Raw genomic sequence first — 23,060 nt, forward strand, 5'->3', positions numbered from 1 at the left:
TCAACACTCACCTTGTTCAGAGTAAATCCAGAGCTTCATTTTCAGAATCTGCATTTCCCCCAAAAAAATCTGCATCCCCTCCCAAAAAAATGTATACAAAGCCAATCTGAAAGAATTTAGAATTAAAAAAAAAGTTGTGTGTACTTCAGTGAAACAGATGATAACAATACACTGAGAAGGGAAACAAGTGACATTTTAGCAGGTCCTTCTCCATGCAGCAGCATGTGGAAATGGTAGTCATTTTTTTTTTAATTTTTGCTTTACAAATGACTAGTTCCAAAGCTTAAAGCAACTGTCTTTGTATTTAGCAAATGAATACACTCTGACATCAAAAATAAAAATTCTGGAAAAATTAGCTTGTCCTTGGATTTGGAATAGAATCCTGTGTAGAAAGAGAACCTACAATTTTATTTAAATTAAAGGCAACCAATGAATTGCAGTTCTTTCCTTTAAAGATTTGTTGATAAAAACAAACAAAATGATACTGAACCACTGAGAATTCTTCAGTCCCTTTGTTTTCAACACATATTTGCTGTGCCATTTAACAGCAGCTTGCATATCCCATAAAGGACGGTTACATTTCTACATTTGACAATGCAAACCAGTGCAGTCAAATGTTTAAAGTAGCAACTGCCTTCACCAGTGTAACTTCTGTAGCTGTAGTAACATGATTGTCATTATTTTCAGCATTGTTACTTCTGTTCTCCAAGACTTTTTGTCGATGCCTTTCTTCCTGTCGTCTTTTTTTCTCTTGACGTTGCTGTTCTTTTCTTTGCTTGTTGGAGAGCTGGAAAAAATACACAATATGGTAATGTCTTAAACTGGACTATGGGGACTGTATACAAACTTAAATATATAACAAAACTGATATGTAACAAGCTATCACAGTGGCAGAATATCAAGTTCTAATGAAGATGATCTATAATCATACCTTCCAATTGATTCTTGACTTTCTCATTTTTTTCTCAGTCCCTCATACATTTTTTAGTTTTGGGGAAAATAACCAAGGATTACATTCAACAACAACAGACATTAGTTTCATACTTCTTATTGCTCAGAATGTGTATGCTGGTGCAAAATCTATTGCCTTATTAGAACAATATTTAAAATAGCCCATTATTTTGGGCCTTTGTCCCATTTTTTTTTTTGACGTTATCACAGATGTTTCAGCAAAGAAGCTGAATCTGCCCAAGATAAACTAGCATGAATCAGGTGTGAGACAGTCAGCTGGGTTGAAGTGAGACGGCATGGCCACTACAAACCTTCCTTCCTTGTGGGAAGGGTGTGGATTTCAGTCACAGCGGGCACCTTCTAATAGAGACTGAAGAGTGATGCCAAGATTATTAACATGATACCTAGTGTCTTTTTGGGGGGTGCTGTTTCTCGAGCAATACTTTGTGGGCATAAGCAAGAAGGCATCCATGTGATGTACATGAGACATCAATGCATGCTCCACACTCACTTGCATATAGTTCTCCTGCCTACCCAAGTTTGAACTTATCTGCATTTGTTGAAAAATTCTTTCCATAGCCATAACATGATGTCCCTTTCCCTGATTCTGAGAAGTAAATGGGGATGTACTTGCCAGTGATGGGAGCAGAGGGGGTGGTACACAAACTATGTGCACAATTATCACCTGTATTTAAAAATCCTTAATTGAGTCTTGCTGAAGGTGAACGAACACACTTTGTCTAAGCATGGCTGTGATGTGGACTTGGCAGCAAAAATAAATGTTGCTGTTGTGTCTTTCGGCTTTTCCTGGTTAGGGGTCGCCACAGAGGAACTCCGGTCCGCTAATGATTGGCAGTAGATTTTTACGTACTGAGTTGCCGGCTCTGATGCACAACCTTCAACGAAGGTATATTGCTATCTATATATATTTGCATTTGTTAACTAGAAATTCCTGCCTGGGAGATCTCATTTTTAGTGAAGTGCCAGAGAGAATTGCAATACCATAAACAAGCAAAGGTACAGTAAAAAGTATGCAGTTAAATATATACGACATAATTCAACCAATATACATAGCATAGTCCTAAACATAGCAGCATAGGAAATAACGTGCTACACAAAATGCATTTTCTAAAGAAAACATGGATACAAATTGGTAGCAGGATTATCAAGAGAAAAGGAAACATTATAGTTTTAGTCAGTTGTTAGGTTCAACAGCTGCACAGAATGATGGCTATATAGCAAGGGTTATATGAGGATAGCTTAGTAAAGGAATGAAGCACTTGGTTGATACCATGGTTACACAACTAACCATTAATGAGTAGGCAGGCGTGAAAATATTAAAATGCCCATTTATCTTTGGTAGCTCTTCTCTCAGAAGGCTGCTTACTTCAAATGTTACCAATGGAAATGGAAATCTTTGAGTAACTAAATTTAGTGAAGGACATGGGAATTTAGTCCAGTTGATGAGTGAACTGCCTAAGATGCCATGGAGAGGCCAGATGATTTGGGCAGCAGAGGAGCTTGTGAGTTTAGCAGAATTGAGCAGAAGAAATGTAGTGGTTATATTCAAGCCAGCTGACACCATGTAGAAAAAGACAGTGGTGGATGCAACTACTGTGCACAAAGGCAAAACTGGCTGACTTTACATGCTTCTTCCAGTTTGTGCGGAGGTGGTGAGGCTAACTTTTTAAAGACGTGAGAGGAGTATGACTCAGACTAGAAAGTATTACCCAGTTAAGGACATACTAGCTTTGACTGCTTGAAAAGGTTTATCCATGTACAGTTTGTCCATAGTGAGGTTAGTTTTTGGAATTGTGTTGTATAGAAGGGAATTGAAATGAAGTAATGCCAAGAATCTTAGCTGTTTCAACTTCTATGACTGTGGTAGGATTGAAGGAAATGTTAAGGAGTGAGGTACTGGCAGAAAATGCAGAGAATCAGGATGAGCTAAGGACTGTTAGGCTGTGGGGAAGGTTCAGGAAAGAATAGCATTACTTCTTGAAGCACTGGAGACAGACACATTTCTAGTGGAGTAGACTTTACCTGCAGCACTTGCCAAAAGATGGCAAAAGTCAATGCAGCTGGACAATCCACTAGAAAATTATGTGCTTTACAACTGCAGGTCCCTATCGTCCCTGAAAAAAGGAGATGAAAGCCTGATGGTCTTTCCAACTAGTCATTCAAAACTCCTGCATCCTTCTCAGCTAGCACTTAAGAGCTTCCACCAACTTGTTCACTTCTGCTGGGATATGAACTATTCAGAGAAGAATGCCCCATGTGCCCCAGAGGAGAATAATTTCCCTGCTGAGAAGTATAACCTTACACCCCTTTCTATGCTTAAATACCAAAAGTGCACAGGAACCAAAAAGGCAGAGAAGCACAGTTCTACTTGTCAGAATAAACATTTAGAAACTTTGAAGTTTCTACTCAAAGAAACAAAAGTGCTAATCAATTAAATGTTTATTCTGCCAAGTTTTGCTTCTCTGCCTTTTCGGTTCTTGTGTGCTTTGAGGTTAAATACCAAAAGTGGACTGACCACCTGACTAAACGAAAACAGGTCCCAAACCAAATGTTCTTCAAAGAACTTCATGGCCAAAAGCACTGCTCTGAGTTTCAGGTGGCTGATATGGAGATCCTTCCCTCCCAGGCTGGATGGGGTGGGGAGAAGCACGCTCCATCCCTACACCATTTGGAAGCCTAGGTTAGCTCCCTAGCTTACTAAAGAAGCATTTGTTAACATCTGTAACAAATTCAGAAACAGGAAAATGACACCCACAGACAAGGTAAATGGGGAAGTCCTATCAAACAGAGTACATCAACAACAACATTGACTGGACATATTGGCGCTGAAGGTACAAACACCTCACAGTTCACCTGAGCATCACATACTCAGGTACACAAAAGGTATTATGGAGATATTTGCAGCTAAGTCTGAGCCTGGACCCTGCTCTGTGCCCTAACAAATAAGATTTACAGCAATGAACCTCTTAAGCCCTCTCCAAAGGCAAGAAATACAGAAAATTAACTGTCAAACTTGACACTGGTGAAGGACTTCTTCTGAGTTGTGAGCAGGGAGGACTTATTCCATTTTCGCTACACCTGAATCTATGGAAGGTGTGAAGCCCCTGCACTGGCCCAGTAATCAAGGAGCCTCAATCCTCACCACTAACACCAGTAAGGGATGTGCACATTAGGGGGATAACAAGTACACACACACTAAAATACAATTTCCCTAAAGGGCACACAGAGATCACAGTTAGTCTGGGGCTTGTTTCGCTCCCTTTCTCCAAATCCCCAGCAAGACTCCCCACTGGCACAGCTATATGGTTAAGATCTCAGCTGATTGGTCAAGCCAAAACCTCAAGCACCTTCTCTGTCCAACCAGTGCTTAATTGCCCCTGCTCAAGTAGCTGGCACGCACACACTTTGAGATATGATTTACATATAAACACACAATACACCCCTGGGGAAGGCAGGCACAGGTTTACTAGCTATGCCCCCTTATGCCCAGACTATAAGGTAGTAATCACTGCCACCAACCACCCTTTATCAGCTACTATAAGGCCCTCACAAAGGGTGACCAATTCTACTGTGTAATGCTAGTATAATCTAAATGGTAAGTGTGACCAACAGCAAGGCTATTTAAGAGTGGCCTGTACAGTGTCACCAAATACATATGCAAGTACTCTCAGAGCATAAATATCTCTATCTAAACAAACCAGCCACAATTAAAAGGTTTAAATTAAATATTTTAATAATAATAAAAGCAGAAGACAATACTCAATGACAACACAGTGACAACAGAGTTCAGAATCACAGGAAATACTTTAAAACAACATTGCAGGACAGTCTCAAATAAATACAGAAAACATCTAAACTAATCTTAACTGTATTCCTATCTATATCCAAGAGATACTATGCCCTAAATTACTTACTTACAGAGCCAGGCAAATATAGATGAGAAGTGCTGATGAGAGGATGTTTCTAGGTCCAAAGAAAATACAAAATACACAGACTCACTCTCTCAGATGGTTCTTAAATTGCTATCAAACATTTCTGTTGGGTTATCTCAGATTAAATCATTCTTTGTCACCTCTGCCTTCAGCTTCCAGGCTAACAGAAACTTAAAATTTAGCACCTCGGTGTCAAAAATACTTCTCTCTCAAAAGTTTGCCTGGAACTGGAAGTCGTAAAACAGTTAAACACTTTAACTTTAAAACCTTAAAACCTGTAATTATTTCTATTTCCAGACAATAGAATTTCTAGCTGCAGACATTCTGTCTCCTGGCATTAACTATAGCACAGTCGTAAACAATTTCAACTTATTTTCTTAAAAGAGATTTGCAAGTTAACTGTATTTTCCTGCTTCCTACTATCAAAACATACATTTGCATAGGCATATAGTTCATATACATTTCTGTTATTTTCCAGTAGGGTACACTGTGGTTACATTCTTAAAGCTCAGCACATAATTTAACATACAATTTAACAGACACTTCTGCACCAGTAGTTTAATGTACACATAACATATAGTTTTCTTACATTTATAAGCCAACCATACAAATCATATTAATATTCACAAATGATAAACAATTATTTACAAAATTCCAACTAGCTGGGCTGGCAGCCTTCGTAATTCTCACCCCCACACCCGAAAATTCAAGCTATGTTTTTCAAGTGACCCTTGAGAAACATTGCTGGAGAGGGTTGAGCCAATCTGGGAATACTGTACCCCATTCCCTGTCTTGAGAGCCCATTTGCATTGGCATTGTTAACCCCACTGGAGTACTGCACTGTCATATACATTTGCAACCCTAGACTCCACCTTAGTAACTTGGCATTTTGCTGGCTGGCTTGATGTAGCCATGTTAAGGGACTGTTGTCTGTAACTAGTGAATTTTCTTCCATACAGGGAAGGCTGAAGTTTCTGCAGTGCCCATACTATGGCCAGACATTCCTTTTCTACAGCTGCAGAGCATTCCTCCCTGGGTTGGAGCCTATGACAGATAAACCACTGGGTGCTCTTCTCCCTCTGAAGAAATCTGGCTAAGTACAGCCCCCGCCCCATGGTTCATAGCATCCACCTGCACAACAAATTATTAGCAGTAATCTGGATTGGCTAACACAGGGGGTCCTCCCAAAGCTTCTTTAAGCTTTTGAATGCCTGCTTACATGCTGGGGTCCACACTACCTTATTTGGCCTGTTTTTCCTTGTCAGGTCTGTGAGAGGAGCAGCTATGGTATTATAATTGGGGACAAACTTTCTGTAGTACCCTGCTGTCTCCAAAAATGCCATCACCTGCTTTTTGGTAACAGGTGCAGGCCATGCCTGAATGACTTCCACTTTGGCCAGTTCTAGCCTGATCTTACTACTCCCCACTCTATGTCCCATGTAGAAGACCTCTGCCATACCCACCTGACACTTGCTGGGCTTAATGGTCAACCCTGCCCTCTGTAGTTTGCCCAGCACCTCCCTAACATGCTAAAGGTGCTCTTGCCAGAAATAGCTGTAGATGGCAATATCATGTAGGTACCAGCCACTGGAAAGTCGGTGGGGCATTTTTCATCCCAAAGGGCATCTTTGTGAACTCATAGATGCCAAAAGGAGTCACAAAGGCTGACGTCTCTCTAGCACTGGAAGTCAAGGGCACCTGCCAGTAACCCTTGGTAAGATCAATGGTGGTAAGATACTTAGTCCCACCCAGCTGCTCTAGGGCTTCATCTGTCCTAAGCATGGGGTAAGCATCTGACTCTGTGTAACTATTTAATTTCCTGTAGTCCACACAGAACCTGGTGTTGCCATCCTTCTTTAGTACCAGCACCACTAGGGAGGCCCAGGGACTGCTGGACTCCTGAATTACCCCTAGTTCCAACATTTCCTGTGTCTCCTCCCTCAGAGTCTGTTTAACTCTCTCAGGCACCCTATAAGGGGCCTGCTTAATAGGCCTTCGGGGTCCTGTAGACACATGGTGCTGCACCAGGTGGGTGCACCCTGGCTTCCCAGTGAACATGTCCCCAAACTCCTGTAACACTGCTCGGATTTCTCGAACCTGAGTAGGAGATAGCTGGTAGGACATTGCTACCCCTTCCACTGAGGTGTCAGTCCGAGCCACACTGAGGAAATCAGTCACCAGATCTCCCACAGACTCCTCCTGCAATCCACTGGAAATATTCTGCACAAGGGCCTCCCTATCCTGGTAAGGTTTCATCATGTTAACATGGTACAATCTGTGCCCCTGCCTCCTGCCTAGTAGTTCCACCATGTAGTTAACATCACTAACCTTCCTTACCCACCTTGTAGGGTCCCTCCCAGGCTGCCTGCAACTTGTTGTGTCTGACAGGAATGAGAACCATTACCTGGTGCCCTACAGCATACTCTTTAGCTCAAACTTCCTGTCATACCAGACCTTTTGCTGTTGTTGGGCTTCTGCCAGGTTCTCCTGGGTCAAGCCCATGAGTTCCCAGAACCTTGGCCTGAGGGTTAGGACATATACCACAACAGACTCCTTGTGGGATTCACACACACCCTCCCACTCATCTCAAATTAAATCTAGAGGTCCGCTCACCCTATGCTCATAAAGCAACTCAAAGAATGAAAAACCTGTGTATTCCTGGTGAACCTCTCTGTAAGCAAACAGATGGGGCAAATATTTGTCCCAGTTCCTCAAACTGGTCTGCAAATGCCTTTAGCGTGGTCTTGAGTGTAGAGTTTAACCTCTCAACAAGACCATTAGTCTGGGGATGGCAGGGGTGGGTCTTTATGTGCTTCAACCCACAGTTCTTCCACAGACAAGCCAGCAGGTCTGATATAAAATTGGCACCTCTGTCAGTCAGTATTTCTTTTGGGAAACCTACCTTGCTGAAAATGTCTAACAAAGAATTTGCTACCTTTTCTGCCTTAATGGAGGACAGAGCCACTGCCTCAGGGTATCTGGTAGCATAATCTACTACCATTAGGATATAATTTTTCCCTGTGGAACTTGGGGTACTCAGAGGCCCCACAATAGCCATAGCTACCCTCTGAAATGGCTCCTCAATCACAGGCAAAGTCATCATAGGAGCTTTCACCTTGTCTCCCTGCCTTGCCTACCTTTTTCACTGCTCACATTTCCTGCAGTACCCTGTTACATCTCTGGAAATCCAAGGCCAATAAAAGTTCTGCATAATATGTCTCTTTGTATGTTTTATGCCCATATGATCTGCAAAGAGAATATCATGGGGTATGGCTAGAAATGGCAGACAGTAGGCTCTGGGCACTACCAACTGCTGTATTCTCTCATCCTCTAGCCCTCCCTCAGGGGTCCATTCTTTATACAGTAACCCTTTGCCCCACTACACATATTCCCCGTTCCCTTGAGAATCAGGTGCCTCACTAGCGACCTCCCTCAGGCCTTGTAATGTAGGGTCTGAGAGCTGAGCTTGTCTCAAATCTCTCTTTGTAACCCTTCCCAGCCCCCCTTCCACAGGAGGTCTGGTATCCTCTGACAGAGGTGCCTCACTGTCAGCCTGGGTACTACTACTCATCTCTGCCCTTGCAGTCACTCTGTCCAAGGGAACATTAGTACCCAAAAGCAGCTGTTGCTCACCTTCAGTTTCACTGCTACAGGGTAGCGCCCTCCTTGAAGTAACCACCTCACCAGTCCTGGCTGCAAGTGTGCAGTCTGTCTAGGTCTCCCCCAGGCTTCCAGACCTACATGCTTGTCTCCAAGTCTGACTGCATCTAACTGCATGCACAAATGGTACTGCATTATCAAAATCATTCCCTATCGACACATATGCAGGGTGGCAGTTTGGTACCCTTGTTGTCTCAAGACAACCTACTGTTGGCATTTTGTCATTCCTACTTACTGGCTCTCCTACCTTTTGTTACCCCCACCTTGCCTCTGTGGACATCTGTATGCTACATGGTCCCACTGGTTGCATTCAAAACATTTAACCTTAGGTCCTGGATGTGTACCTAGATTAGTGGCTGCCCCTGCTACTAGTGGACTCTGTTAGGGCAGTCTGGGCTGCCCACCATGGGTTCCATTAGACCCATGAGCAGCACTGGGTGTCCCTTTCTTGTGCAGAGATGCCCTGCTTGCTTGGTATAGGTCTTCCTTCTTCCCCAACTCATCTACAGTAATGCATGGTCTATCAGCTAACCAGATCCTCATGTCCTCAGGCAAAATGCTAAGGGCTTGGTCCCTCACCAAAAGGACTGCCAACCTTTCAAAAGTGGTGACCTGACATCCACTCACCCACCTATGAAAATAAGTGCTTAGTTCAGCAACATATTCACACACACCTTCATCTGCCTTGCGTCTATGCTCACAAAACTTTTTCCTATAAGCTTCAGGTGTTAACTTAAAAATTCTAGCAAACAATTCTTTGCAACATTATAATTTAAGCAGTCATTATCAGTCAGTCTGGAAAGAACAGTTACAGCTTTAACATGGAGTAAGGGGGGTCCGGAACCGTAGCCCTTGGTTAACATCATACTGTTTATATACCCTCTCAAACATATGAATGAAAGCATCAAAATTATCCCCTTCAGTAAATTGTGGCAGAAATTTACTGACCTTTATTGCTTCTGAGGTTCAGTTACTCCCTTCCCCATTACCTCCATGACTCTGGTGAAGAGTCAGCATCTTTTTTCATGTTGCCTTTGCCTCTCTTTCTCCTCAGCATCCAGGCGTTGCAGTCTCTCATTTTCCTCAGCCTTCAGACAATGCAGTTTCTCATTTTCCACAGTCTCTACATGCCTCAGTCTCTCTGCTGCTTCTATTTCCAAACACTTGGCCTCCAACTCAAGTCTCTAACTATAAATAGATTTTTAAGTCTTCTGTGAAAAGGTTAAGCTGTCCATTTTCTGAGAGTTGTACATCTCGGCCAGTCTGATTGTCGTCCTGACTGCTATTCTGTGATGCAGCTGTGACTAAAGCTGCAAACATGTCTGCTTTAGTCAGGTTGGCATGCACCAGTCCTTTAAGCCTGGCACATCTCAGCTAACTGGCTCCTTGTCAGCTTGCCATACTCCTCTGCTGACATGCTTGCCTACTCTCCCTGACTAACTAAGGTAACAAAAGAAATAAAACAATAATGTTTCGGTATCTTATTTTATCTTTTTAAAGCATCTGTTTAAATTGCTATGTTTCTCATGTAACATTTTTATGCCTTTTGTGAACTTGTACAACTTATGGAGCTTTTCTCCCCGGGCCTCTACTGAAAATGGACATATATCCAGTTGGACTAGCCCGGTCAACAAATGTAAAATAAAATAAATAAATAAATAAAATTGTAATATGAACTCTGAATGTTCACTGTGAGACTGATTTAGAGTACAAACATACCTTCAGTGTTCACTGTACACAAGCTACAGGAATTCAATATCCACACCACTACAAGCTGATTAATATGTGATGCAGCTAACGCACCACCATCAATCAATTAACATTTGATGTGGATATCCAACCACTGCCAAACAATTAATATGTGATACCCCTGCACTGGCCCAGTAATCAAGGAGCCTTAATCCTCACCACTAACGTGCACATTGGGAGGATGATAGGTACACACAAAGTACAATTTCCCTTAAGAGCACACAGAGATCACAGTCAGTCTGGGGCTGGTTTCTCCCTCTTTCTCCAGATCCCCAATAAGACTCCCCACTGGCACAGCTACAGGGTTAAGATCTCAGCCGAGTGGTCAAGTCAAAACGTCAAGTACCCTTCTCTGTGCAACCAGTGCTTAAAGATATAAGAGGGGTATGTGAGATTATTAGGAATAATTGGATGATTTTATTAACTGGTGATAGTTTAAAGGAAATAGTAAGGGAAGCACCACATTTTATTTTTAAAAGGAATTGGAATTTAAAACAAATTTTATGTGATAGGGACAATGTCAATAAGCACGATAAGGTTAAGTCTCCATGAATAACAGGGACATTTCCGTGCCAACACTGTAAAGCCTGTCCCCTGATATCCAGGGTTCAGGAGTTTACAGATCCAATAGCTCATAGGGTATTTAAACCTAACTTGTTAGCTGATTGTAACATTATGAATGTAATATACCTGGCTCTGTGCCAGCCTTGCACATCATTTTACATAGGGAAAACCAACTGCAAAATTAAGGAGAGGATACTGAAACATCTATCAGCCATATGCTTACAAATTGTGCATAATGCCCTTTACCAACATGTTAAAATACATCCCAGGCATCATTTTACTTTTATGGTTTTGCAATTAGTGAGGGGAAGTGTTAGAGGGGGAGATACTGTTAATCAAACGGAGTATTGTGAGGTACAGTGGATTATTAGACTAGGTGCAGATAGAAGCCCTGTTCTACATGTAATGGTACCTTTAAAACCTTTTCTTAAGAGGCATAGACCAGTTTATTAAATCTCGATGCTCATTGGTGTTTGTATTTTAACTTGGTGTATAAAAAGGCTTTGTTTAATTAATCGTAATATGTCTGATGATGGGTGTATCTTGAAAGTGCTAACATTCTGTATTAAAGTTTTACAAGTAGCCTGGTGGTCCGTGAAGCTATTTTTTTGTTTTATCTTGTTGTTATTCAAATATGGGAAAACCAGTGGACCTTTTCTTATCAAAGGCTTTGGCTACTATGACCAAAAGATTGGTGAAAATTGTGGGCACTAAGAAAAGCTCAGATGAGCACAGATGCTGAAGTGACAAAAGCCATCCATTACACTGATTTGGGGTGTTGAGAGGATTCTTCCTCTTTTACAACTGGCCTAATCTAGAAGAAAGAGATGTGGAGGTAGAGGGCGATTACTGTGGAGGACCTGTTCCTTTTTTCAAGAGGTTAAGTAGCTCAGTTGACCTGCTGTTAGGTAGGCTCGCCAAGCAGCCTATCCGCTCAAACTGGGAATCTAGGATCTAACATTTGAGCTTCTCCTTAAGGAATGACAGCTGCAGCCACATCACCATATTACGATGCATATATACACCCAAGCCTGTGGCCCTAGCCAAAACATCTGCACAATGGAAGATGCAGTAGGATACATGGTAACGTGTAGAAGAGAACAGTTAATGATTTTTTTTTAACTGTTAGGAAGCTCCTCCAGCCTATCTGTGCTTTCTGAACTTCAAGCTTCTGGAACAAGAACGGTATGATACATTATGAAGTTCTCTAAGCCCTTTCGTGATAGAGAAATAGCTTATCCTGCCTGCTTGTTGAGCAGCAAGGAGGCAAAATGTTGAAGTCTCTGCAATCTACGCTGGACCAAAAGATTACATGAGTGTCAGCAATAAAATGCATTTTGAAATGATCTGCCCATTCTAACAGGAGTCTTATTTTTATTTAAGTATGTTTACCTGGGAAGTACACAGATCACAACGGACTATCTGTAGTCAGCCTGTGTCAAGAAATTCACATAAAAACAGAACTGAATCACAAACACAGAGTAACCTCAGACATACTAAGTTCAGCAGACAACTGAAACAATAAACAATTACAGCGGATATAAAAAGTTTACACTCCCCTGTTAAAATGCCAGGTTTTTGTGATATAAAAAAATGAGACCGCAATAAATCATTTCAAAAATTTTCCCACCTTTAATGTGACCTAGAACCTGTACAATTCAATTGAAAAACAAACAAATCTGCTAGGGGAAAAAGTATAAAAAATACAAAACGTGCAATAAGCTGGATGCATAAGTGTGCACACCCTTAAAATAATACTTTATTGAAGCACCTTTTGATTTAATTATAGCATTCAGTCTTCTTGGGTACACACCTGCCATCAGTTAAAGAAACTGATTAATCACAAATAAAGTTCAGTTTTTCCTGACATTTACTCAATTGCCTGCTAAAGTAAAAGCCATGGTTCGCAGAGAGCTTACAAAGCATCAAAGGGAACTCACTGTTGAAAGGTATCAGGCAGGAGAAGGGTACAAAAAATTTCCCCAGTATTGGCTATACTATGGAACACAGTGAAAATATGGGACAACGGTGACATTGCAAAAAACTGGACGTCCCTCCAAAATTGATGAAAAGACAAGACAAAAAATGGTCAGGGATGCTGCCAAGAGACATACAGCAACACTGAGGGAGCTGCAGGAATTTCTGGCAAGTACTGGTTATGTACTACATGTGACAACAATCTCACGTATTCTCCATATGTCTGGGCTGTGGGCTCAGGTTGCAAGATGGAAGCCTTTTCTTACACAGAAAAATATCCAGGCCCAGCTAAAATCTGCAAAACAATACATAATGTCTCCCAAAAGCATGTAGGAAAATGTGTTATGGTCTGATGAGACCAAGGTTGAACTTTTTGGCCACAATTCCAAAAGGTACATTTGGCACAATAAACAACACTTTGCCTCAACAAAAGAACACCATCCCCACGGTGAAGCAAGGTAGTGGCAGTAGCATGCTTTGGGATTGCTTTTCTTCATCTGGAACTGGGGCTTTAGTCAAGGTGGAGTGAATTATAAACAGTTCCAAATACCAGTCAATTTTGGCCCAAAACCTTCAGGCGTGTCTGCTAGAGAGCTGAAGATGAAGAGGAATTTCACCTTTCAACACAACAGTGACACCAAACATACATCCAAATCAACAAAAGAATGGCTTCACCAGAAGAAAATTAAAGTTTTGGAATGGCCCAGCCAGAACCCAGACCTAAATCCAATAGAAAATCTGTGGGGTGATCTGAAGAGGGCTGTGCACAAGAAATGCCCTCACAATCTGACAGACTTGGAGCACTTTTGCAAGGAAGAGTAGGCAAATATTGCCAAGTCAAGATGTGCCGTGCTGATAGACTCCTACCCAAGTAGACTGAATACTGTAATTAAATCAAAAGGTGGTTTAAGGGTGTGCACACTTATACAACCAGCATATCGCACGTTTTTTTATTTTAGTTTTGAAATGATTTGTTGTGGTCTCATTTTTTTTATATATCATAAAAACCTGGCATTTTAAAAGGGGTGTGTACACTTTTTATATCTACTCTATGTATGAGGTTAGTGAAAAAGGTGGAGCATAATGGTCTGTATAAGCATATAAAACTATGACCTCTTATAACTTTACTTTTTATGTCACTGATGATATTCTCACTGACACAACGGGTGGCCCCATGGGTGATTTAACTCTGCCAACTCTTGGGGGCTCAGTGACATGGTTTCTATTAGTAGTTTGCTCCGCCTTAAAGCATCTTTACATATGCAAAGTTATTAACTTTCATAAGGTGTGTGGAATGCATTATTACTTGTATTAACATTTCCCTGTTGTTTATCAATATTTATGAATAGTACAAATTGATTTTCTCTTCTTTTTTATGGAAAGTATTTTTGTTGCGACCACATTTTATTTTATTTTTATTTTATTCTGGTTGCTCGTTGGAATACTATTTAATAAGTTTTAAAGGGTTGCGTATGTGTTTAAGAACTAATGACTAGGAAGTCTATTAACTTGCTTTTAGCAGTTTTAAAAGTAGGAGGTTACATTTGGGGATTTAAGCATGTATGTATTCCTTGTGTTTTTATTTTGATGAAGTCCAAAAATCAGGATGAAAGTGTTAAATAAGTGCATTTAATAAACAGCATTTTGGCAGCAGATCATTCCCAATTCCTTTATTTTGTATGTTGTTACAAGTTTTATCATGGTTGCTTAGTTTGTGTTCTTACTGCTCAATGCTGGGAACCTTAACAAAAATCTCCACTCATTACAATAACTTTTACCCTGGAAATCACTGATACATGCATCATTGCCGAAACCTGGTTCAGTACAACTGAGAGCTCCCCATAAGTGCAGGGTTTGAACGCCTACCACACATTCAAGCCCAATGCACTACATGAAGGCATTAGGGTGATGCTGTCTCTATATTTGTGGGGGAAAAAAACTTCACCTCCAGTATAGTCAAGATAATCTGCGATTTCTCCACACTCAACATTAACAAGACCCCATTTATCACATCATGGCTAACTACATGACTTCCTGTATGTCCCCTTCAGCCCATAACTCCTACCTAACTAGTGTGGAATCCTTATGCATTAAGCGAAACACCATTTTCCAAGGGGACCTCAACTACCTCTTATACATCCTCTAACATGTTTGCCCAGAGATTTCTGAAATTCAACAATACAAACTATCTGGACCAGTTAGTCCTCACCCCAACCAGGGGCAATACAGTCCTGGCCTTGGTCCTCACCAATATGGGACACCACTGTTCCCTAACAATTGTAACTCCATCCCTAGTCAAAGTGTACCACAATTAAGACACATTCACTTTAAGACTGAATCCAAAAGCATCCTTCAGTACTGGTATGAAGGCTAACTACTGAAACTGAGTGATGCCCTGGCTAAATTTAAAATCCTCTCCCAGCTTGATGACCACACTGCTTATGCAGAATCCTTTACTGTCAAGTTCTATGCACATGTGAATAGCTGCACAGGTGCATCTCTCCGTCTCTCTTCTGAAGTATATACAATGTCAGATTCAAAAATAACCCTCTGTAGTGGAACCCAAACATAAACAAGCTTTGTAACAATAATAAAAAAAAAACTCACTGTATATAAAAATAAATGAAACCCCTAAGAAAAAAGTCTTACTAAAAGAGAACTGGACCATGATCAACTCAATCAAAGCCAGATACAAAGTAAAAACTGCCAATTAGGCAAATAACAGGCACAACACCTTCTTTAACTATGTTACAAATCTTGGAAACAATGCCCAGCACTATGCAGAACTAACAATAAATGATATCACATACTCAGATCTAAAGGACAGACCTAAATTTATCCAATAACAGATTGGCTAACTTCAACCCCACCTTCGCTAAATTCCCAGATGTTGAACCCACTTTTACACCCCATCCTCCCAATTCTCCCATGAACAAGTCGCCAAGAATGCTGCTTCTAAGGGGACAGACAACATACTGGGCTACATACTGTTCAGCCTAAAAGAGAACCTGTCAGAAGCCCTACAAATACTACTCACTGTCCACTTCCAAACAGGCTATGTGCCGGATGAATGGAGGACAGTAACTGTCACCCTGTTGCACAAAAGTGGTATATCAACAGTCCTGGGCAATTATAGACCTATAAGTCTTACCAGCCTCATCTGTAAGGCTATGGAAAGGATTATTATGGAATCAATAAGTAAGGACATGGGTAACCTATAAACTCTCCACCCAAGTCAGTTCAGATTCGTTAAGGGCAGGTCCTGTCTATTTATCCTGGTTGATTTATTTGAGTATGTTACTGAAGCAACAGATTAAGGTAAAACAGTAGAAATCATATTTCTAGACCTTACAAAGGCATTAGACACCATACCATACTCAGGTATCATAGATAAAGTATCCCAGCTAAATGTTAATTGCTACACAAGTTGCAAATTGATTCACAAATAGAAACCTGTGACATTAGAATGGGCTGCTCTACTTCCTCCAAAACTCCTGTCCCTATTACTGTGCCCAGGGTTGCCAGATTTCCAACTGGCCAGGTAGGGACAAAAAAAAAGGTCTTTAATGTGGAATAGAGTTCCACATTAAAGAACAGCAGCTCTGCACTAAACACGGAGCTTCTCGTGTTTAATGCATTGCAGTTCCGCATTCAACAGAAGTAGCTCCGTGTTTACCGATTTTTGATTGGCCCGTATACCGGCATACGGGCCAATCAAAAATCGTTAAACACGGAGCTACTTCTGTTTAATGCGGAACACAAGAAGCTCCGTGTTTAGCGATTTTTGATTGGCCCATATGCCAGGTATACGGGCCAATCAAAAAAAAAAAAAAAACAAAGTGGAGGCTGGCCGGGATTTAAACCGGCAGGGCGGGACTCGGGATCAGGCTGCTGATCTTGGGACAGTCCCGCCCAAACAGGGACGTCTGGCAACCCTGGTTGTGCCCCAAAATTCAGTTCTTGGGCTGCTCCTCTTTGGTGTTTACTTCTTAGAGATCAAAGCTACTGTCAATGGCTTATGGCTGTCCAAGTTTACAGATAACTGTAAACTTGGTGATATCAAAAACTCTCGAGAGGAAACCAAAATCCTCCAAGAGGGTTCTTCCCAAAACTGGTGTCAAAACCATGGACTAAAACAGAATGCTAAGAAATGTATAATAGTATAGTTTTATAAGCAAGAAGTCCCTTGTAGTTATCACACTGACAGCACATCCCTGAAAACTGATCCACTAATTGTGGACCTGGGGACCTATGTATACAATGAACAGTCCTTCACTCACCAAATATCTGCTATTGTAAGAAAGTGCTTTTTCACTGCACAGTTTATTACCAAGTGTATGCTGCTCAGGTCCAGCAATGTGATCATTCCACTGTATTCCACACTCATTAGGCTGCTCATTGAATTTAATTGCCCTTCAGTATGCACCTCTCTGAGACCAAACACTATTCAATTTTGAGTAAATGGGTCCTTGTACATAGCTGGAAGCAATCTCTCTTGCTGAACCATGTGTTGGCCACCATCAAACCATTTGCCAGCCATAAGTCTAGAATGGCCTCGCCTTCTTTATTTCTGTTGCCCCACCCATGTGGGCCAAGGCAGTCCTCGTATCCTGTTCTGTCTGACCCAATGTGTGCGTTCCGGTTACCTATTAAACAACATCAGCTCCTGTTCTGCTTTATTTAGTAAGTTCTGCAACAACTGTCTGCACTATCTTCCTCACTATCATATCCCTGATGTGGGTCATAGGCTGAGGTAGTAACTCCTATCCTTATACTGGAGTCTCCTTGCCATGAGTCTGTCACTAATTCTGTTGACATCCCTCACTGTCTTATAGAGCCTCTCCCTCACAATTTCTGCACCATTTCTAGTCTGCCTTCCTCCAGTGTAGTAGTCTCTGGATCCCAAGCCAAGTGACTTTGCTGCACTACCCTTCCATATAGTCTCTTGGATATACAGAAAGTTCAGAGCCTCCTATTTATTATGTCATTCACTTCCAAGCTTCATTCTGTCAGATACTTCACACTGAGTATAGCAATTCTTAGCTTATGTTTTGCAGGCTGATTGGATTTATGCCTAGATTTTACTCAATAAGAGCTATCCCAGGTAACCTAGGCTGAGCAACTGGAGAACCAGTAGCTTACTGACCACATGCTGCAGGGCAATTTTTTATACAGGGCACAAACTGGCTAACAGGAACACATATACCCATCTCACAGTTAGCATGGTCACTAGCACATGTCAGAATAAGCCAGGTCCTCAACTCATTATCACCAGCAATACCCTGCTCATTTTGACAGCATTAGTCAACACTACTGAACTACCTAGAGCCAACCTTTCACACTGCTGGGTGGCTAACCCTGTCATGGTGTACAGTCTGTGATCAGTGTTCTTCTATCTTGAAGATACTGTGTATCAGAGTTAACACCCAAAGCAGTTGGTCTATAAAACTCTTACCCTACAGGCACCATTGTGACTCTATACTTCCAATACTTCTGCCCACAGCTCTATTCTTGGGTGAGTTTGATGTAGAAACACTCAGCATATTTTTGGGAGGTGGGAGGAGCTCCACAGAGACACAGGGAGAACATACAAACTCCATTCAAGCATTGGCCAGAGGTCAGGATCAAACACTGAACCATGTTCATGGGAAGCTACTAGCTTTCACTTTCAGCATCATTTCTGTTAGTGTCATACTGTATCTTTCCAGTAGTCCACTGCTCCAAGGACTATGTGTTGCTATGACCACACTTTCAATACCGAAGTTCAATGCTACATCTGTAAGTACATCATTATTGAAATTATCCACCACTTCCATTGAATAACTTTTGAGATGGGCTATATTTAACAATGAATACATTTACTTATAAGATCTGATGGCTTCTTTGTATTCATAATGCTTCCAGCACTAGAATGTTTAAACTGACTGATGACATGAGTTTACCAGATGGCAGGCTCAGGTTTATGCAAGTCCACAGAAATTGTCTCACTGTACTTAGATGCCAGAGGCATGACAACAAGCAGCTAAGGCTTAGGTCAACTATACTTCAAGCAAACCTCAACTGTCAAACTACTTCAAGAGAAGACTTCCAAGATGGCTGCACACTGATCAACAGGTTAATTTGAGCTCTACCAGTGTGAAAACAGAAACTGAAAAAAAGGCCACTGCTCATTTGGGTAAAGTTCAGTTACTGGTTTGTAATTCTACTGTCTAGTTGCCAGCACACAAATCTTGAGAACCTGAAAGAAATTCAACCAGAAAAGGAGAAAAGAAAACTCTGAAAGATCTTTCAGCTATTCAGCAAAAAAAACAAACAAAAAAAAAACAGGTTTCATGTCTGGGACAAGAGAGAGCTTCCAATAATTTAGAGGAAAAATAAATGCATTCAGGTGTGTTTAACTTGATATATTCCTTCAGTGTTTCATTATTTTAAAAACATAAGGCTAGAAAAACTAGAAGAAGCTTTAACTAGGTACTTAGATGAACTGATAAAACTGCAAAATCAGAGACTGATATGAAGAAAAGACTGGCTGAGCATAAGGCTTCACAAGAAGAGCCATTTTAAAAACAGAGTTAGAAGACTGAGCATGCAGAGAAAGCCTGAGATTTTCAGCTGTAACAAGCTGTGTTAATTTTATGAAGGTACAAATAAGTAACTGGACTGATGATTCACAGCAAAATTTGTTAAATGAGAGAGCACATCATCTGCATACTCCAAATCCAGCTAACAGAAAGTAGCTATGACCTATATTAGTAAATATGTAATCATACCGGCAAAAAGAGTTGCTCCAGATAAAACTATGGAAAAAGGGAAAAGTATTAAAAATTGGGGACAGAAGAATGTTTGTGAATAATGAATATTCACTGTACACCAGTCCAAAGACAAGGAAGTTTTATCCCAGCAATCAGGGAATGTCGAGAGGCGGGTATGACATTCAAACTGTTGTATCCAGCTGTCTTCAGACTTTTTCTTAAAGGAGCAACATCTTTTTTGATGCAGAAAATGTGAAGGAGGAAAAAGTTTATCCAACAAATAGTGAGCCAGCAAAAAGAAAAGGATTATACTTCTTATTCTTCTGAAAATAAAGCTCATAAAGAGACTTTGCCAATTAAACTTTTTTTTTTTACATATTTTTCAAAGGAAAATATGACAGACAGAAAAAACTACATAAGTTGACTAGAAGAATCAGGTGTACCTTCGACTTGAACCAGAGACGGGTGGTGGAAAATGGAAATGTTCAGGAAGACCAGCTACACTGAAATTAGTGAATGAATGCAAGACTATAAAGCAATAAAGCATCAGTCTCATTGGATATAGGAATAGACAGATGAAATGCGACTCTGCAAGAAAAGGTCACTGAGAAAGACTGGAATTTTTACTATGTTGAAATTGTGAGTGAACTGTAAAGCATATACCCCACTTTATTTCATTAATCCTTATGAAGACATGGAATGATGGGAGGGAATAACCAGTAAAACAGTTTTTGTCCTTATTAATATTTGTATAGAAATTTTCATGAAGTAAATTCCACATTATATTATAAATCAGTATTGTATAGTGTGCAGTCAGGGGTATTTTAAATGTGGGAACAAAGATGAGGAGAGAATAGAAAGCAATCAGTGTAAATGGGAACATAGTATGCAACATGCTCTTTAGCATGGGTAACCTTAATTTTAGATTAGGTAATACCCATGGGTAGAGCCATCCATTTGGAGCAACGGCTACAATCTGGAGAAGTAAAAGGACATTTGTTGAAAATGTACTTTTGTGTGTTTGCTCTGAGCTAAAAGGGAATGGGGATTCTAAAAACCTATTTAGTTGAGTATTTTCACTGAAGAAAAACACTCAAAAAATGGGACAAATTCAAATGGAGGTGAGAAGAAACTGCATAAAAATACAGCCTGACAAACAGTACATGCACGTAAACCAGAATTTGGAAATACACTCTCAAATGAACTGTCGTATACAAAAGGTGGGAGCAATATCTTTCTATCATAATGTGTATCAAAAGCTTTAACACACATCTGATAACTATTTCAGATCAAACATCGATGAAAACGAATAAAGAAGCAAAGTAATGAAGTAAAACTGAGATACGGGTGCTCTCTTACCTACCTGTTAGAGATGAATTTAAGGAATGGGTAGTGAAAATCATTCAAGAGTTATTAAGGAAGATAGAAATTTCTTCAGAAGAGATAAGTAGTTAGTAGGATAAAATGAAAATGGATGTGAGAAAGCTATGGCAAAGTAGTAGGACTTAGAAGGGTTGACAAAGGTAATAACATGCAGAATAAGGGAAATCTTACAGAACAAGAAGAGGAACAACTCCAAAATGTTAAATGTGCAATAAGAGAATATTTGGATAATATGCATGAACTTAGAAAGGCTGCTGTTAAGCAACTGTTTTTTAATAACTCCATGGCAAACTTTTAGCACAGATATTTAGGCAACCTAAAGTAGAGAGTAGAATGGGTGGTAACCAAATGTAGAAAGCCTATAACAAAAATAACCAAAGATCCTATAACGGTATTGGATATGGTTTGGAAATGTTGTGAAAATTTGTATAAAGCAGAGGAATGTGAAAACTAAGAAAAGGCACAAATGGATATATTTGCAGAAAACTTTATTGTACCAAGGTTAGAGGAACATTTAGCTCAACATTAATAGCTAAAATGGGAATAGATGGGATAAAAAGTGATGCAACATCAATCAACAGAGATGCTTCCAGGAACATAGAGTATTCATAAAGATGTTAGGCAGTTGACAGGAAAGAAAATGAAGATCTAGAGGCTTTGTTTCACATTGCTATTGGGAGGGGTACCAACATCTTCGAAGAAAAACGTGGTGGAGATTACCCAAAGAGAACAGACAAGTTTCAGACTTAGCTTCTTACAGATCCAGTTCATTCAAACCATGATTACAAAGTGTTTATATCTGTACTAGCTTAAGGGATTGCAAAGATGTCGCCAAAATCGATTTTCTGGATCAAGCGGTTTTGTGGAGAGGAGGCAAACATTTGTGAATATGACTAAAAAAATAACAATTCAAAGGAAGCAGATAAGAAAATGCCACTACTGCTGGTGGGTCTTAACCCAGAGAAAACATTTCATACAGACAGCTGGGATTTTATGAGCAGGAAAATGACGGAAGGGTTCCTCTCCGACAAGCAACATTTTGAACACAGAAAACAAGGCAGGAGTGTTCTCTTTCCCTTTTGCTACTTGCTTTATATTTAGAGTCACTGGCAAAGAAAATAAGTGATTCACACATTCAGGTACATAAATAGCATGGTGATCAAGAAAATTTAACTTTATTTGTAGATATTTTTGTACTTGAAAAATCCAGAAAAAAAAGACATTTATTTCAATATCATACAATATTTTCAGTTACAAGTCTTTTCTGGAGATAAAATAATTGAAGATAAATCGTAGGCTACTGAGGTAAAATGTGTACCCACAAATTAAATTGTTCAGCAATACCCATATGGGGGTCATAAGATGAAGCATTTAGGTGTATGGATTAAAAAGGATTCTGTTATTGCAGCTAAAAATATGTGGGAAGAGTAAAAAGACAATACAGCAATTGAGAAACTGTAAGCTCTTCATTAATGAAATGGATAGTAAGCCACAAGAAGTGAAAATATTTAAGTCCCATTAGTTTTATTTACACAGATCAGGCATATTTTTTTATCAATCAGAGGAGAAGAAGTTGTAGAAGATAATAGAGAGGCAAATTAATGTGTCTGAGTGGGGAAGAGGGGAGAAATAAATGAGATAAGTCGACTCTCTACATAGAACAAGGTGATTTAGGACTACCTGATTTGAAGGGATACTTGAGAGCTATGCAGTTAAGTTAAAGTTCCTGACCTCACTGCAATGCAATCTCATAAAAAAAGGCTGCCAGCAAAACCACTATTAAAAATAATGTTCATTCACTTTTTAAACATCAGTAAAAAACATTTGTTCATGAGTGTTCATTCTTGTAAACTGTACCTGCTTAAACATACAGCACATTTGGATCTCCTGATATAGTTACCTACTAATTTATACTTTGTAATGGCAGTTTCACCGAGCTCTGTCTGCTCAACATTTTTATGTGTTCTATAAAATATGCTGTGCCCCTGAATTATGTTAATGCCCACTGGAGTACCCAATGACTTTTTGCTCTGCAAATGCACTTCATGCAAGGGCAGCTTGTGGCACTGGA

At 40.2% G+C, this 23,060-nt stretch overlaps 1 protein-coding gene across 2 annotated transcripts in view; it reads right to left on the reverse strand.

Moving 5' to 3' along the window:
- Positions 1-283: 283 nt before the first annotated feature.
- The window catches only part of OTUD3 (OTU deubiquitinase 3), a 753,927-nt gene continuing 731,150 nt past the window's right edge, over positions 284-23,060 (reverse strand). For both annotated transcript variants that reach the window (XM_044061797.1, XM_044061796.1), the window contains one exon: positions 284-787. In XM_044061797.1, the coding sequence (XP_043917732.1) occupies positions 611-787 (177 nt within the window). In that variant the 3' untranslated portion in view covers positions 284-610. The remainder of the gene's footprint in view (positions 788-23,060) is intronic.

This window comes from Protopterus annectens, chromosome 2.part0 (genome assembly GCF_019279795.1).
Source record: "Protopterus annectens isolate FY-2018-M chromosome 2.part0, PAN1.0, whole genome shotgun sequence".
Classification (NCBI taxonomy): Eukaryota; Metazoa; Chordata; order Ceratodontiformes; family Protopteridae; genus Protopterus; species Protopterus annectens.